This window comes from Liolophura sinensis, chromosome 1 (genome assembly GCF_032854445.1).
Source record: "Liolophura sinensis isolate JHLJ2023 chromosome 1, CUHK_Ljap_v2, whole genome shotgun sequence".
Taxonomy (NCBI): domain Eukaryota; kingdom Metazoa; phylum Mollusca; class Polyplacophora; order Chitonida; family Chitonidae; genus Liolophura; species Liolophura sinensis.
The window spans coordinates 54,143,210-54,160,020 of NC_088295.1; the positions used below are offsets into that span (position 1 = coordinate 54,143,210).

Here is a 16,811-nt window from a genome sequence, read left to right on the forward strand (position 1 = left end):
CAATGATTACATTTACACAAGAATGTTAATATTGATTTTAGTCTTTTGATGTCTTCAAAGAAAACCTTTGCATTACATGTATATACTGTGACCTCTGAAAAAAGGAAAAGTGTAAACACTCTTTGAAATCTATTGATTTACAAGATATTATTCTTTGAAGGAGAGCTACCAAATTTTTTTCAGAACTTAAAGTGAACATAAAGTCAGCCAAAAAAGCTGAATTAATTAATAAAGTAGTATTCCAGAAATGTTCTGAAAATATTTCAAAAGTTTTATACCACTTATCAACAAAATAAATAGCAAACAATTGTCCGTACCCTAGCCACTCACAAAGGTCGTGTTTTAGGGGTCCAGCTCGTCCTGCATTTTTACCGAATTTACCGAACTTAGCAGGACCTTCTGATTGATAACAGACTCTTTCATTCAGATTGTGGGAAGATATTTTTGCAATAAGTCTGACTTTGCTAAGGAAAAATAATGCATAGTCACAATATTGTTCTTCAGATGATCATTCTCCTGATGCTATTTTCTTGCCAGCTCACTCTGACAAGTTCCTGCAGTATCCTGCCCAACATGTATGCATTGTGACATGGGCAGCCATTCTGAGTCTTAAATGTGTGGTCCAAAATGCATCAGTTTAACACTTGAACTAACTGCAAAATCCAATTTATTACATCAATATCTGTCTATCCACTATAAGAAACCACACAGACAATCGAGAGCTAATAGGTTTTTTGACATGACAGCCAATTATCACGTGACGCTTTCAGCTCTAGTCATTGGCCATGTTCAGAAGGGCTTCTACAACATGGCTACTAGGAGTCAGTTGGACCCAGTGCTGAATTTTATCTTCTTGACTTTCAAAACGTTATAGAATTTTTTACATATTTTTCTGTGATAACTGTATCCTATATCATTTTTTCTGTGTATATATGGTGGCAGACTTTATTGTTCACTTTAACAGTTTAAGTTTTTGTTCAACTTACCTGTTGTATGTTTGGTTTTTAACAGGGCAACAGTCATTGAACATCCCCACATCTGGTACAGGGATGATGGCGCTCTAACTAAAGTTTTCTGCGAAGGTCAGTAAATCAAACTTTTTCATCAGATAAATGAATGCATTGAATTTTTTTCTTTGGCAGAATTAAATGTTTCCCAAATGTTGCAGCTGTTTTATCATCTTCCTTTTCGAATGAACACAACCAATTTTATTGCCTTCTTTGATTCAACTTTGCAAAGGTAAGGCCCTTTTTCAATACGTTTAAGTTGGGTAAGTTTTTTTAAATGAATACCAAGCAAATTTGCTTAACTGATGTTTTATCTGTGAGACAGGTAGAATGTTAGTAAGTCCACACATGCACACACACATGCCAGTGGTAATAAATCCTCTTGCAACATAACTCTGGGATAAGAATGATGTTTTGCATACTTTGATGACATAGTTAGTCATTGTAAAAAAACTTACACGTACCAGTCTGACTGGAACTTTTAATCCTTTCTTTGTACTGCATTCATGGCTAAGTTATTAGGAGTTATCTCCCATACGGGTAGAGGTACATGAACTTATGCTTTGGGTGGGTGTTTTCAAACATGAAACCCATTTTGTCACCATGAATGGGTCATTAAACCATATGATCATAAAAGTGTTTGAAATGTCTAAATGTGCTTCATTGACCCTAGTTTATCACTTTACAAAATGCATTCTCTGGAGCACAGCTGGGAATCAAGCACCCAACAAAGACTATTTAGGCCCAATGCCATACCATGTATGATGTGTACTGGTATTTATTTCTTTATCGTGCTGTACTTTTGATTTTCTTTACATTTTTCACTTTAATTGAGTTTCCAAACTGAAAGATGGAAGCCTATTATTTTTGTTCTTGTGTGAAGCATTATTTTTTTTCTGTCAGTGCTTTTTCTCTCTGTGTGTTTCTAGAAATCTGTAGACCATATTGGATTTTTCAAAAATTAGATACCAGTGTAGAGCAATACTAGTTGCATAAGGTTTGAAAAATTCATAAAAGTGTTTTCAAAATTTTTTTGAACTTTAAAACTCGCAATTGGTCAAATATATGACATTACTGCTTGGATTTTGGTGTCATCGTCATGTAATCTGGCATATTTTGGGTCGATGATGCTGAATCTGCTTTTGTTTTTGTCTGTGTCAGTAACTTTTTGAGATATAGTAAAGAAATAATTAAATTATGTCACCTCAATGGCCTGTATTAATCAGAAACTATGAGAGCTAGAAATTTGTACTTTGCACCTATGTCCAAGATATGTACTTTCCACAGTATGCCAATAGATTTGAGCTATGATGTATAGTTTTCTTGCTAGAAATGTTTAAATGACATTGCTCTGTTTCAGATATAGAGGTTTATTTATTTATTTATTTGATTGGTGTTTTACGCCGTACTCAAGAATATTTCACTTATACGACGGTGATCAGCATTATAGTGGGTGGAAACCGGGCAGAGCCCGGGGGAAACCCACAACCATCCGCCGGTTGTTGACAGACCTTCCCACTTACGGCTGGAGAGGAAGCCAGCAGGAGCTGGACTTGAACTCACACCGACCGCATTGGTGCGAGACTCCTGGGTCATTACGCTGCACTTGCGCACTAACCAACTGAGCCACGGAGGCCCCATATAGAGATTTAAGCCTATTTATTTAACACAGACTTAAATAGTAACTGACCAGTTTCATATATGTGTATACTCTTTTACTGTCTGGTAAGCTGTTTATGATTTCCAGAAGCAGGCTATGTATCTTAATGAATGACTGGTACAAACATTTTCATGTGGCAAACTGCTCTGTACTGAAAACCATGTGTAAAGATTTCTTGAAAACCATGAAATAGGTACATGTAGTTCTAATGCTATTATAATATAACTGGTAACTGACCTGCTGTCAAGATTTTGTGTAAAACCCAGAACTACAGAACAGATGTAGGCCTATAAGTAAACCACTGGTAATTGATACAGAAAATGTAACTGACATATTGCAAGATAAAAGGTAAAGCAACTGTTATATTAAGTGTGTAAACATTATTCATGATGGCAGTTTCCATGGATACAGAATTACACACTAGGACAAGTAGGTTACACGAATGAGGGAGATGTTCAATGTTAAACTTGAATGTAGGCCTGTTTGATTATGCAACTTTTGCTAATTCTGTCTGCATAGATATTAATATTTTATGAGCTCATATTTAACTTGATGAACCTGATGAAGACATCACCCTTACCGTCATCATCATCACCATTACCACCACCACCACCCTCCTCCTCGTCATCCTCCTCCTCCTTGTCATCATCATCCTCATCTTCATCCTCATCATCCTCATCATCATTTTTTGTCCACTTTTGGTGTAGATGGCAGTGAAATAATGTGGCATGTTAAAATGAGATGATAATCTTGTCGTGACAGATGTAAATTGGCCCCACGCACAGTGTAGGTTCAGATATTTAATATCAGATTATTCGATGACATAAGCTAAATTCCAGCTTGTCACAAGATGACATATAGCTGAAGGGTTATAGGATGAAAGTAATCATTATATGTATGTTTTTATGTATTGCTTTCCATAACTTTGCTGCATATACATGTGTATATATGCTTTAATCTAAAAGGTACATGTAAATTAAATTAAAAAGGTTATTGAAAAAACTTACATATTTCTTTTTCAGCTACAATATTTTTATAAATCTTAAGCTTTGTGAGCCTGAAAGATTTAAGTGTTGTAAAGTAAAAGATATAGTGTACAGTGTTCACCTCATTAAATTGTAAATGTTTGAATGGGCACAAGCAGATGTCCTGAACCAGTATACTTCAGTGCCATTGGCAGATGACAACTGACAGCCCTGACACTGTTAGTTATTTAGTGGACTGTGACCTACATTAGTCCTCAGGTCTTATCTTTCAGATACCATATCCATTGAGCAAATGTCACAACAATGAAATCTCAGTCTGTCTGTCTCACTAAATAATGGCTACTGCAAATACAACTAAAATTGGATAAAAATAAATAGCAATATGAAGGGCCATTTCAACTGGACTAATGCCTTAAAAATCAAAATGACAGCTCCCATGTGGACAGTACAACGCACATTTGGTAAACACATGTTACATCACAATTATACGCATTGTACAAATGAAAGTTTTCAGGATTTATCTGGTATTCAGGATTTTTTTTTCACCAAATGAAAATTTACTAAAATTTGCATACAATTTAGCCCTTTTCACATTTTTTATGAGGTCTCTGCTTTCATCTCAGTCAGCAGGACACAGAAATAGAGGTGAGCTACCACTGTGATAAATGTTGATGATAATATCTAACTGACCACCATCTACATGCAATGTTTATCATTATTTTTTACAGCCGGTCAGGGAGATGCTGCAGTTATTGACCCTGCCCCAGAGTGCTGTGCCTGTGGATATGCCTCCTACAAACTCACCTTTGAAAACAACTGGTCACACCACAACCACCCTAAAGATTTCCCACCCAAAATATGTAAGTTTATTTGATTCATTTCAGTTAGTCCTGTGCTTTCTTCATAATCAGGGATAATCACCATGGAAAAAGAGAGGTAAAAATGCCAGCAAAATAAACAGAAATACGGTAACTGAACTATCCTGTCGGATATGAGTTATCACATGAGCCACAAATTGACGTGATGTAACATGATGGCCATGTAGTACAAAATGTATTTAACCTGAAATTACAAAAAATGACTAATAAATGTAGGTACTCTTAAGAAAATGGATTGAATTCCCCGGGTATGTATCTAGGACGCTGCGAGCACTCTACATGAGGTACGCTGGAAAAATGATCGAGTCTAATGATCAGATGAGTGTGGAAGTCTGACTAGAACGTTAAAAAAACTCCATATTGGATGGCTAGACAGTAGCCATGCTGTGAGCTCTCCTAATGAACAGAGAAAATTCCACGATTTGACTGCTGGGTTAATTGATTGTATATTCCTGAACGTAGAATGCTTTTAGGGCATGTGAGATAAATAGGTGGGATTAGAAGACGATACAAATTGGGTTTTAAAATTTCAATTGGTTTTGGATTTCATTCTAAGAATAGATTCCTGTTTTGTCTTAAAGCTGTATATATGTGTGTAATTGATAATTGCAATGTGGAATTCACAATATTAATGGACAAAAGATTTTAATGTTGGATAGGCTATTTTTTATCTGGCATCGTACATGTAATTGATAACGCTATCCAATATTTGTTTCTGCAATAAAAATGAGAAAAGATTACAGCATGTTTTCAGAATTGATTTCAGCCTGTCTTTTATTTAAAAATGAAATAATAATAATATTGAGACTTTAATAAATCATATTATTTTCTGTTTTTGCAAATACAGTACATCATTGCATTATCATGTTTTGTTTCTTGAGTAGTGCATCAAACAAAATTTAAATACAGAAACAAATAAATAAGTGATCATGTTTTGAGCAAACATCTTTCGGCGTCATGTACAGTGAGCTACCATTGTTATTGATCCTGAATATGTTATATTTTTTATTATCAGTTGAGCCACTTCTCCATTGGTCAAACATAGTAGGGGCATCTCACAATGATAACTACAGAATCTGGGCATACGGGCAGTATTCCTCCCCGGGGGTGAAGCAGGTCTGCGAGTTTGGTTACCCCAATACTGTAGAGAAGGAACTCAGAGAGCATGTGAGTACAACAACAACCAGTGACATTTTCTCATAATGAGAGTCATAGTTGCTGTTTACTGAACAAATCATAGACCTTCTGTCTTGTTGTTTCTCTCGCCGTATCATGCTGTGGTGGTAATCTATATGTTGTAAGCAATTATCTTGGGTTTGGTGCTAAAGCATTTCTTTAATTAATAACAGAATATATTTAACACTTTTTCATCTTTTTTAAGCAGTGGTTAGTTAAAATATCACTGGTAGAAATCAGTATTCATTACCAGCTTTTGTGGTTTATTTTTTAGTTACCCATAGACTAGAGCCTTGCTTGCCGTTTTGCTTCAGTCAATTAACTTTGGTTGTGGTTTTACTGATGCTTTTGTGACACATGTATTATATTATGGTTGTTATATTTCACTGATATACTTCAAGCTATGGCAAATATCCCATTAATGCGTTTACACTTTGGCTAAGCACTCCGCTATAGTGCTGACCTAACCTACAGTGTATAGAGCAGACTACAGAATCGCAGAGCAGTCTCATACTTACAATTTGAAAACAGTTTACTGCGCTAAAATTGTGAATTACCTTAGAAAATTATTATTTTAATGCTTATATGCATAACAGTTGTCTTAGACATGTATGAAAAAATTAATAAACATTCAGGTTCATTCATAGATTATCATTTAGGTTCAACTAAGTTCAGGAGTAAAACCACAAATTAAGATTAACTTGGACATTAGGCTAAAAGACAGCTTCATTATCCTGGTTCCAGGACTACGCTTAATTTTGTACAGTTTCTCAACTTGTCACTGTTAGGGATTGAACATTGGTAACAGAACTGTTCTATCACTGGGCGCACAAAACATAGATATGCTGTCCCCTGGACACCATACTGACAAGTATACCAGCTTTGTATATGTTATGTCACATGTTTACATTTCGCAGAGTTCTAAATACATCTGAGAGAAGTAATTTCCCAACTGAGTGTCAACAAAAATACTACAGTCTTTTCAAATATCGTAGTATGTAATGCAAAGTATGCTGAAGAGGCCTTTTTGTTGGAGTTAATTCAACTTCAGATCTTATTATCTAACAGGTTAATTCACATTAGAGATGTAGCTGTAGAATAAAGATGATGTTTGTGTTGCCTAATTCAATGTATATGTGAGAAGAGTCACAACTGGTGTGGTACTATAATTTCACAGGGTGTGTGCTCACATGTAAGGCTGGTGTGTGTTCACATTTAAGGCTGGTGCATCAGCTCACATTTAAGGCTGGTGTCGGCTCACATTTAAGGGTGGTGTATGTGCCCATTTAAGACTCGTGTCAGCTCACATTTAAGGTTGGTGTGTGCTCAAATTTAAGGCTGGTGTGTGCTCACATTTAAGGTGGGTGTGTGCTCACATTTAAGGCAGGTGTGTGCTCATTTTTAAGCCTGGTGTTTGCTCACATTTAAGGCTGGTGTGTGCTCACATTTAAGGCAGGTGTGTGCTCACATTTAAGCCTGGTGTTTGCTCACATTTAAAGCTGGTGTCAGCTCACATTTAAAGCTGATGTGTACACTCACATTTAAGGCTGGTGTGTGTTCACACTTATGGCTTATGTGAGCTCACATTTAAAGGCTGGTGCACCTCATGTCATCATTATGACAAAAAATCATCATAGAAACATCCAATGTTAAACGTACATGTACGTGACATGTTCTTGCAGTGTCATGTCACATCAGTTCAGGATAAATAGGTTCATTCTTCACTGAATTCAAATGTCTCAAATGTTTCTCATGGTGTCTCAGGGTGCACTAGCCTTTGCTGGCTGGAGCCATCAGTAGAGTTGTCAGTTTCTACTAACGATACAATGACTTTGTCTGGGTGTGGGCTGTAGAATTAATCCTCTGTTTTTTCTTTCGCTCTTTTTTTTTGCGCACTTTTGCTTGTTGACCCTTCCACCTCCCTCACCCTGGAGACAGAAGCAGCAGGTTTGGATCATCATTATTACTCTTCTATCATCTGTCTCTCTGTGTAGGAATTTCTGACAGCTCTTTCTACCTCAACATGTTGTAGTCCACAAAATGTATCAAGTCTGCCAACAATGTTACATAGATGGAATTTTTTTTTTCAATTTTTTTTCTTCTCTAGTTTCCTACATTGTCAACAGCATTATTGCTGTCTGATCCAGTTCTTTGAAATAATTGGTGTGAGAAAGGCAAAAAATATGTCCATGTATATAGTGATTGCCAATTTCTCAATATTACAATGTTGTTTAATTTTTTCTCAATTTATAACGATTTAGGACACAGCATGTTTAAGGATTGAGAGCTGTCTGAGGTAATGATATATGTATATAATAGTCAAAAATATCCAGTCATCAACTGGTACCCTTCAGTTAGTCTAAGCCTGACACTATGCTTTATAGATGCTTACTTTCATTGGCGGATTTCAGTGTAATATGCCTTCAATAAACTATGGCTGTTGTGGTGAAAAAAAAGGTACCGTTCTTTTCAGTATAACTAAAGTTGGTCATTTGTTTTTCATTACTAATGAATAATACTCGCTTGTTGTTTACAGTAATGGTTTTCAACAGAAATATTTGTGTAACAGAGAATATTTAAAGTGTTGTTTAAAAGATAAATGTTTCTGATGTAAAAATGCACTTTCGTTTATTAAGATTTCCACCATTATGTTGAACATTAGTGCTAACATGCCACTATAAAACTATTTTCTATTACTTAGATTTCACAATTTAAATGATTAGCAATGATAATGTACTGTTTTGTTGTATGGCAATGTTTCGTATCTTTACGCTCAACAGACTACTGATATTCGCACCGTTGTCAAGACGACCAGTATATTTAACCTGCGAGAGACTCGAGAGGCTCGTTTCACAGTTGACAAAAAACATCACCTGTTCTCCTTCTTGTCCATGCTGGGTCCCAGCCCGGACTGGTGTGTTGGTAAGAAACTTGCATTTATGTCCAAACAGACTTGATCGAGGATGATTGTGTCTGTCTTATTCAGAGAAAGCTTTCAATTTGGATCAAAACCTGCAGATGGTTGTGGGTTTCCCCCGGGCTCTGCCCGGTTTCCACCCACCATAATGCTGGCCGCCGTCATATAAGTGAAATATTCTTGAGTACGGCGTAAAACACCAATCAAATAAATAAATAAATCAATTTGGATCAAGGTCTGTGGAGTTACATTCCACTTCTCAGTCAAAAAACATGACATGATAGGTGCATTATTGGGAAAGGTGGCTAAGTTTTACTGCCATAAACTCAAATAAACTCGGGAACGTCTGTGGCCTAGTGCTTAACATGATAGGGCAGTACAGCTTATGCTGGCTTCCTCTCCGGCAGTATGACTGGGAAAGTCTTCCAGCAACCTGCGGATGGTCGTAGAGCCCGGTTTCCTCCCACCAATATGCTGGATGCCGTTATATAAGTGAAATACTTTTGAATACAGCGTTAAACACCAATCAGATAAATAAACAAATCAAACAAACTCATTACTGTTACTGTTAACTTAGATTTTATCCTCAGCTTACTGTGGACAAGGGTTATCTTTGTACGTGTAGTTATCTACCTCTGTCTTCACATTGCCAAAATATCTTGAGAACAGATTCATGCATCAAAAAAATCTACAAAAAGTATCTTATAAGTGTCCAGCTGTTGTTATTATGGTACCTTTTTGTGATGAGGTTCAGAGCTGAGGGGGTTTTGTTTTTGTGTCACAGGTTTGAGTGGTTATGACATGTGCCTGCCTAATTGCTCCTGGGCCCATGATCAAGTGATCGAGCTCTTTCCCTGGGATGCTGGCACTGACAGTGGCGTTACATATATGGCAAGTACATAAAATACATCTCTTAAATCTTGTAAGATTTTGTTATAACCACATGTATGTGGGGATGTTCAGTTCTTAAAAAAAACATCTAGTCCTACTGCACATGTGCATGTATGTTCTTCATCAGATAGCACCCATGTCATATTAAGCTGCTCAAGTGTCATTTAACGTGTTCAGCTGCAAGGGGCATTCATTATGAGGGGCCTCCGTGGCTCAGTTGGTTAGCGTGCTAGCCCACCGTAATGACCCAGGAGTCTCTCACCAATGCGGTCGCTGAGAGTTCAAGTCCAGCTCATGCTGGCTTCCTCTCCGGCTGTATGTGGGAAGGTCTGCTAGCTACCTGCGGATGGTCATGGGTTTCCCCCGGGCTGCGCCCGGTTTCCACCCACCGTAATGCTGGCTGCCGTTGTATAAGTGAAATATTCTTGATTAAGGCGTGAAACACCAATCAAAAAAAAAAAAAAAATTTATTATGAGGTTTTCAAACAACAGTGAATCTAGGAGATTAACTAGTTGTCGTTTGGGAACTAGGCTGTATGGAATTATTGTGAAATACCTTACTGAATGATTTGATGTGTTGATAGGCTCCATGCATTGATTGCATAGGTGAAACAAATAGTTCTTAGAAGACACTCCAACAGAGGAAGCCTCCTTCAGAGCTAAATTTACAAATTCCCTTACTACATACCAAGGGACAATAGTCTGCAATGAATTATTTTTGAAAATTCCCAGCTCACTATCAAACCTTAATATTGTACCAGTATTAGTCCTTAATTAACCCAAGGCCACCCTCTGCTCATCTTTTCTGTAAAGCTTCTGATCAACGATGACGGACGGACGGAGAAGGAAATAAGCTGTGGTGGAAACATAACATCTTTGGTGGAAATGATAATCTCGCTGAAGAGAATTACCCTTGTTCCTTCCATGATCACTTCTGTGGAATACTGTGAGGCAAACAAGGCAATGTACTCAATGTATGATAATTAACTTATTTTAATTCAAGCTTTAATGAAATAAAACACTGGTGTTTTCAGTCAAAAAATGTCAAGTCCCAACCTCCAGAGAAGATTCACCGCATCACAAATACATTCCCGGCTCACCCTGAAGCTCCATTTTACAATCCCGGGCTGCAGATGAAGCCTGTCGCCCGGCTCTACCTCAAGCGGCTCTACCCCAGGACAGACAACGAGAAGTGTGAGGAGGAGAAAGAGGGTCAGCCAGATGACGACGATGACTCGCCTTCTGATGAGGAACTCATTGCCATGATGAAGAAGAAAATGATGATGCAGAAGAAAATCCGTGAGTTTCTATTGTCCTGAAACTTTTGTAAGAAAAAAAAAAGAAAAGATGTACTTTGTAGTTCCAAAGCATTGAGGTGCAAATTTTCTTTTCAAAGTTTTTATGATTTTCCCCTGAATCCTTTAATAAGCAGTTTACCTGATTCATAAAGTAAAAAGAAAATAAGGTATTTTCTTACCATAGCACACTGTTTCAAGAAATACATTATACCAAGGAGGTAATGGCAATATCCAACGTTGGTTATATTGTGTGAAAGCAGTTTTCAGTCCTAAAAGTGGCAAAAAGTTGAAATGTGTTAGAAAATACTTCATTGGACCTTCATTGTCATTGGGATGCCGTGATATAAGTGAAACACAAATCGGATTGAATTTTAGCTGATGTGTGAGGGCTTATTTGGATGTTGTCAGAAATGGAGAAATGCGCTACAAGTGAATGGGCAGATTGGACGGAGTGCACAGTGACGTGTGGGGTAGGCTTCAAGTACCGCAAAAGGATGTTCCTCAACCCCCTGGTGACAGAAGATATGTGTAACTTATCCCTAGAGGAAACAGATAACTGTATTGGGGTGGAGAACACCTGTGGGGATGACCTCAGTAGTATCTATAGTTACCGGCAAAAAGGACGCGGCCGGCGCCCCAACAGGAAGAAGAACAAGAAGAAGTTTGAAGTACGTTATGATGAGGCCCCGGACCCCAATGACCCGTGTGCCATGACCCCGTGGTCAGACTGGTCCCCGTGTAGTGTCTCCTGTGGTAAGGGTGTGCATGAGAGGTTTCGCATGTTCCTGCATAAATCTGGGACTGGACACTGCACTCAGTCCCGCATGGAGAAGGAAGTCTGTATGGCCTCCATCGTGGACTGCCACAAAGCCACCATGATGAAGAACTTCACAGGTTAGTATGTGGAGATGCCACACAAATCACCATATGGACGTAACAAAGTGTGGATAAACATTGTTATGATTATAGTCATGATAATAATACTAACCTATAGCATCTGCAGCGCCATAATATTATGGTTATGTAGTTCATGTTACGTCAGTGTGTGTGCAGAGTTATCCACCCTGCCTGCACAGGGGGCGCTCCGACCTGTTTTCTCTCTCTTCCTATTGTGTTGTTGGACTGCGTTTAGTATTGTGCATTGTGAACAGAAATACAGTTCAACCTTACTGATACTATGATACTAGTTTTATCACTGTAATATCGGGACTCCTCCTACCTCAACTGGCGCAGGTGCTGATGAGCCATTGCCCACTTTTATTAAGTAACACTAGTTCTACATTGTGTGATGGCAGTGGAATGATGATTCGGCCCAGTTTGCTCCAAACTCAAAACTGGGATTTTGTTTCATCTTGCATTCATGATTGTCCTTAAGTAAATTTATTTATTTATTTGATTGGTGTTTTACGCCGTACTCAAGAATATTTCACTTATACGACAACGGCCAACATAATGGTGGGTGGAAACTGGGCGCAGCCTGGGGGAAACCCATGACCATCCGCAGGTTGCTGACAGACCTTCCCACTTACGGCCGGAGAGGAAGCCAGCCTGAGCTGGACTTGAACTCACGGTGACCGCATTGGTGAGAGACTGCTCATTACGCTGCGCTAGCATGCTAACCAACTGAGCCATGGAGGCCCCCTCCTTAAGTAAATGGCTCATGTTACGTCAAAATTTTGTCTGATCAACAAACCAACAGACAGAACGGTCTAACTCTTAGAGTAATGGGTAATTGTCTTGTGTTTGTTGTTGACAATTAAATCCTTGAATGAAATTACCCCAGTCTACCACGTGACAGCACCCAATACTTCACAACCCTTGGACTGCTTGATAACAGCTAATAACTGGCCATAACTTTTGATTAATAATGTGTTTTGACAGCTGTGTGCAGTCTGAGAGTGGATCGGGGACTCTGTCGGGGAAACTTTCCACGCTGGCATTACAACACCAACATGAGGAAATGTCTGCCTTTCGATTACACCGGCTGTCGGGGAAATGACAATAACTTTGAAACAATGGAGCAATGCCGTCAGATTTGTGAAAGTCACATGGGTGAGTTAGTTATACTTACATACTTGTGGTATTCATTGTACTGTTCAAAACTGGATGAACGTGGTAGCATTATGATGTAGACCTACATATATATGATTTTCTTCCGCTCAACTTCTTCTGATCTTGTGATGATAAATGTTTTTAGGAAAATTTGGTGGCCTGAGGCAGCAGAGGTAGTACCCCAGCCCACCAGACAAGGATCAAGGGGTAGCTCTTGCTATATATATCGCTGGAGACGCCTATATCTTAGGGTCAGACATTAGTAGTTACATGTCCGTGGTTAAGCATGACATGGTGGAATTGCAATATATTATTTAATGTTTGTTTACCTATCGGTGTAACATGGTGATGGTGATATAAAATGTATATAAACGCTGCGTTACACCTCCAGGCTGGAAGTACAGTATTTTATTCCTTTAGTGGTAGAAGCGTGGTCTCCAAACCCAGAGATCACTGATTCAAATGAAGATCTCCAGCTTGTAAGCCTCACCAGACTTGGTGCTGCAAACCCTGTTACCCTATTAGTTGCTTCCTGATGCCCCAAGATGCTTTGAGTCTTGGATTCGCATGGTCAATCTAAGCCCAACTATAACTATCATTGTACATCTACTAGAATATTAAAATGATGCTAATTAGCACATATCATGTTAACACTGAGAATAAGATGACATAAACTGTGGAGTGCCTTGAGTAAACCTTTAGCTTTTGGACACAGCAATTTACAGACATCCACCTAAAATGCCAGCTCATTGCTTATGTTATATTGGTTGCAAGGCAAGTGAGACCCCAATGAAATTTATGTAAGGCCACTTTTTTTCTGTGGTTATAAACAGCGACCCTGAACATTCCAAGTAACGATGAGGTGCAGGGCAGTGAAGAAGAAGCTCTCAAGTTGGCCATGATGAAGAAGCAGATGATGTTACAACAACAGCAAGGGAATGCTGAGGATGAGAATCTCAAGCAGCTGATGATGAAGAAAAAATTGATGGAACAACAGGGAGCTGGTGGTGAGGAGGATGAAGATCTAAAACTGCTGATGATGAAAAAACAGCTGATGGAGCAACAGCAAAATGCTGACAGTGAGGATCTCAAACTCCTCATGATGAAGAAACAAATGATGGAACAACAACAACACCAGCAGCAGCAGGGTGGTGATGATGAAAACTTAAAGCTGCTCATGATGAAAAAGCAGCGGATGATGTTACAACAGCAGCAGCAAGAACGGGAAGCACGTGCCCAGCGTGAGCGCGAGGAGTGGGAAAGGCGAAGGCGGGGTCCTCGAGTAGACTGCATGGTGACCCCGTGGACAGACTGGACCCCGTGCTCTGTCAGTTGTGGCAAAGGAATCACTACCAAACTGAGAATGATTAAAGCACAACCTCAGAATGGGGGTAAGAAGTGCCCCAGAAGACTAATGAAGAAAAAGAAATGCAAGCGGAGGAAATGTGGTAAGCTTATTTGTGGAAATATTACACACTCTTAGGCTTTCAAATTTGGAAGACTGTTGTCCACTTGAACTCAATCTGTTATCCTACTTAAACTCAGTCTTTTGTTCCACTTAAATTCAGTCTGTTGGCCATGTAAATTCATTCTGTTGGCCACGTAAATTCAGTCTGTTAATTAGCTAAAGTATTAGTTCTCTATTTTGCATTATTCTCAGGAATATTTCACTTACACGTCACAACAGCTGTCAGTTTTCTGGTTGGAGGAAACTGTGGAGTGCCTTGAGTAAACCTTTACCTTTGGAAACAGAAATTTACAGATATCCACATAAAATGCCGGCTCATTGTGTATGTTATATTGGTGGCGAGGCAAGAGAGACCCCAATGAAATTTATTTAAGACCATTCAGTTGTGGTAAAGCTGTCTACTGCTCTTAGCCTGTGCCCTAAACACCAAGTACCCTTACATGTTAGTGGAGTTAGGAATATAGATTATTCTCTGCCTTAGGCCGAGACTGAACCAACACAATGTGTGACAAACATTTCAGCGTATCATCAAGTACCAACTCCACGTGTAAACATGTTGATTTATTCCATCACCACCATAGTTGGCATTTTTCTCGTCAGTTCCCATGTTCAGCTAGCTTGTTTGTTTTGGGGGTCCAGCCTAATGAACTAGGGAATCACTGTCAGACTTTGTATATGGTACATAATACATACAGTAGCTTCTTTAACACCCTTGATATTTGGGCGAAAGGAATACAGAAAACATCTGAAAGCCTTTAGCATTTTATGTTTCAGCTTTTTGTTGATAACATGCATCAGCTGAGTGAATAATGAGAAATGAAATGTAATTTGACCACACTTTTCGCTTTGAAATGGTGTTTTTGTAAGAAATACCTGTGTTGTTTCCTACAGTATCTATAGGAACAATATAAGATAGAGAAGATGTGTTAACTGATGATGTAATCTGTTTGCCAGCCATTGATTGCCGGATGTCCAACTGGTCGGGCTGGTCACGGTGTAATAAGACTTGTGGCACAGATGTAATACAAGAGCGGCGGAGACGGGTACAGAAACGACCAAAGCATGGAGGCAGACCCTGTGACGCTACGTTGGAAAGACGCTACTGCAGGCTGCCAGAATGCCCAGGGGAAAAGGTACAGTGCAGCAGAGACGAATCATAGATGACACTTCAGTAATACACATATATACCAAGTATACCAAGTCAATAGGCTCATTCATCTTAGCCTTAGCCATTCATACTCTTAGCCATCTTCCCACTTACTGTATCATCCAATGCTGTTTTCACAATGCTGTTCTCTCATCCACTGGAATTTTCTGCCTTATTTTTCCAGCCGCAATGCTTTTTTCAGTAATTGTCTTATAGACATTTTGTCATGTATAGCCCCACCCAGACATATTTCCTCATGTATTGCCCCACCCAGACATATTCCTCATGTATTGCCCCACTCAGAGATATTTCCTCTTGTGTTGCCCCACTCAGAGATATTTCCTCATGTATTGCTCTGTTAACAGACCTTTGCATGTAGGTTGTCCCACCCAGACATATTCTTCATGTATTGCCCCACCCAGACATATTTCCTCATGTATTGCCCCACCCAGACATATTTCCTCATGTATTGCCCCACCCAGACATATTCCTCTTGTGTTGCCCCACTCAGAGATATTTCCTCATGTATTGCTTTATTAACAGACCTTTGCATGTAGGTTGCCCCACCCAGACATATTTCCTCATGTATTGCCCCACCCAGACATATTCCTCTTGTGTTGCCCCACTCAGAGATATTTCCTCATGTATTGCTCTGTTAACAGACCTTTGCATGTGTATTGCCCCACCCAGACATATTTCCTCATGTATTGCCCCACCCAGACATATTTCCTCATGTATTGCCCCACCCAGACATATTCCTCATGTATTGCCCCACCCAGACATATTTCCTCATGTATTGCCCCACCCAGACATATTTCCTCATGTATTGCCCCACCCAGACATATTTCCTCATGTATTGCCCCACCCAGACATATTCCTCATGTATTACCCCACCCAGACATATTCCTCTTGTGTTGCCCCACTCAGAGATATTTCCTCATGTATTGCTCTGTTAACAGACCTTTGCATGTAGGTTGTCCCACCCAGACATATTTCCTCATATATTGCCCCATTCAGAGATATTTCCTCATGTATTACTCCTCTCACCAACAAATTTTTTTCCATTTACTACCAAACTCTAAACATTTTCCCGTATATTGCTCTATTAATGGACCTTTGCATGTATGTTGCCCCACCCAGATATTTTCTCACGTTTTGTCCGAGGAAGACACCTTTTCTTTATGCATTACCCAAACAGCAGTCATTTTCTCGTGCATGCCTATTGCCTCTTTCACTCTTATTATTCCATTTATTCCACTTACTGTCTATTTATTCAGTTGTTAATTCTACAAACCCCATGCTACATGTTTGTGCATGCAGTATATAATTCA

At 39.1% G+C, this 16,811-nt stretch overlaps 1 protein-coding gene across 2 annotated transcripts in view; it reads left to right on the top strand.

The window, feature by feature from the left end:
- LOC135481814 (spondin-1-like) overlaps positions 1-16,811 on the top strand; it is a 77,184-nt gene that overhangs the window by 57,971 nt on the left and 2,402 nt on the right. For both annotated transcript variants that reach the window (XM_064761533.1, XM_064761534.1), the window contains 10 exons: positions 1,012-1,082; positions 4,382-4,513; positions 5,547-5,698; positions 8,488-8,629; positions 9,409-9,515; positions 10,550-10,814; positions 11,222-11,707; positions 12,695-12,865; positions 13,699-14,313; positions 15,288-15,466. In XM_064761533.1, the coding sequence (XP_064617603.1) occupies positions 1,012-1,082; positions 4,382-4,513; positions 5,547-5,698; positions 8,488-8,629; positions 9,409-9,515; positions 10,550-10,814; positions 11,222-11,707; positions 12,695-12,865; positions 13,699-14,313; positions 15,288-15,466 (2,320 nt within the window). The remainder of the gene's footprint in view (positions 1-1,011; positions 1,083-4,381; positions 4,514-5,546; positions 5,699-8,487; positions 8,630-9,408; positions 9,516-10,549; positions 10,815-11,221; positions 11,708-12,694; positions 12,866-13,698; positions 14,314-15,287; positions 15,467-16,811) is intronic.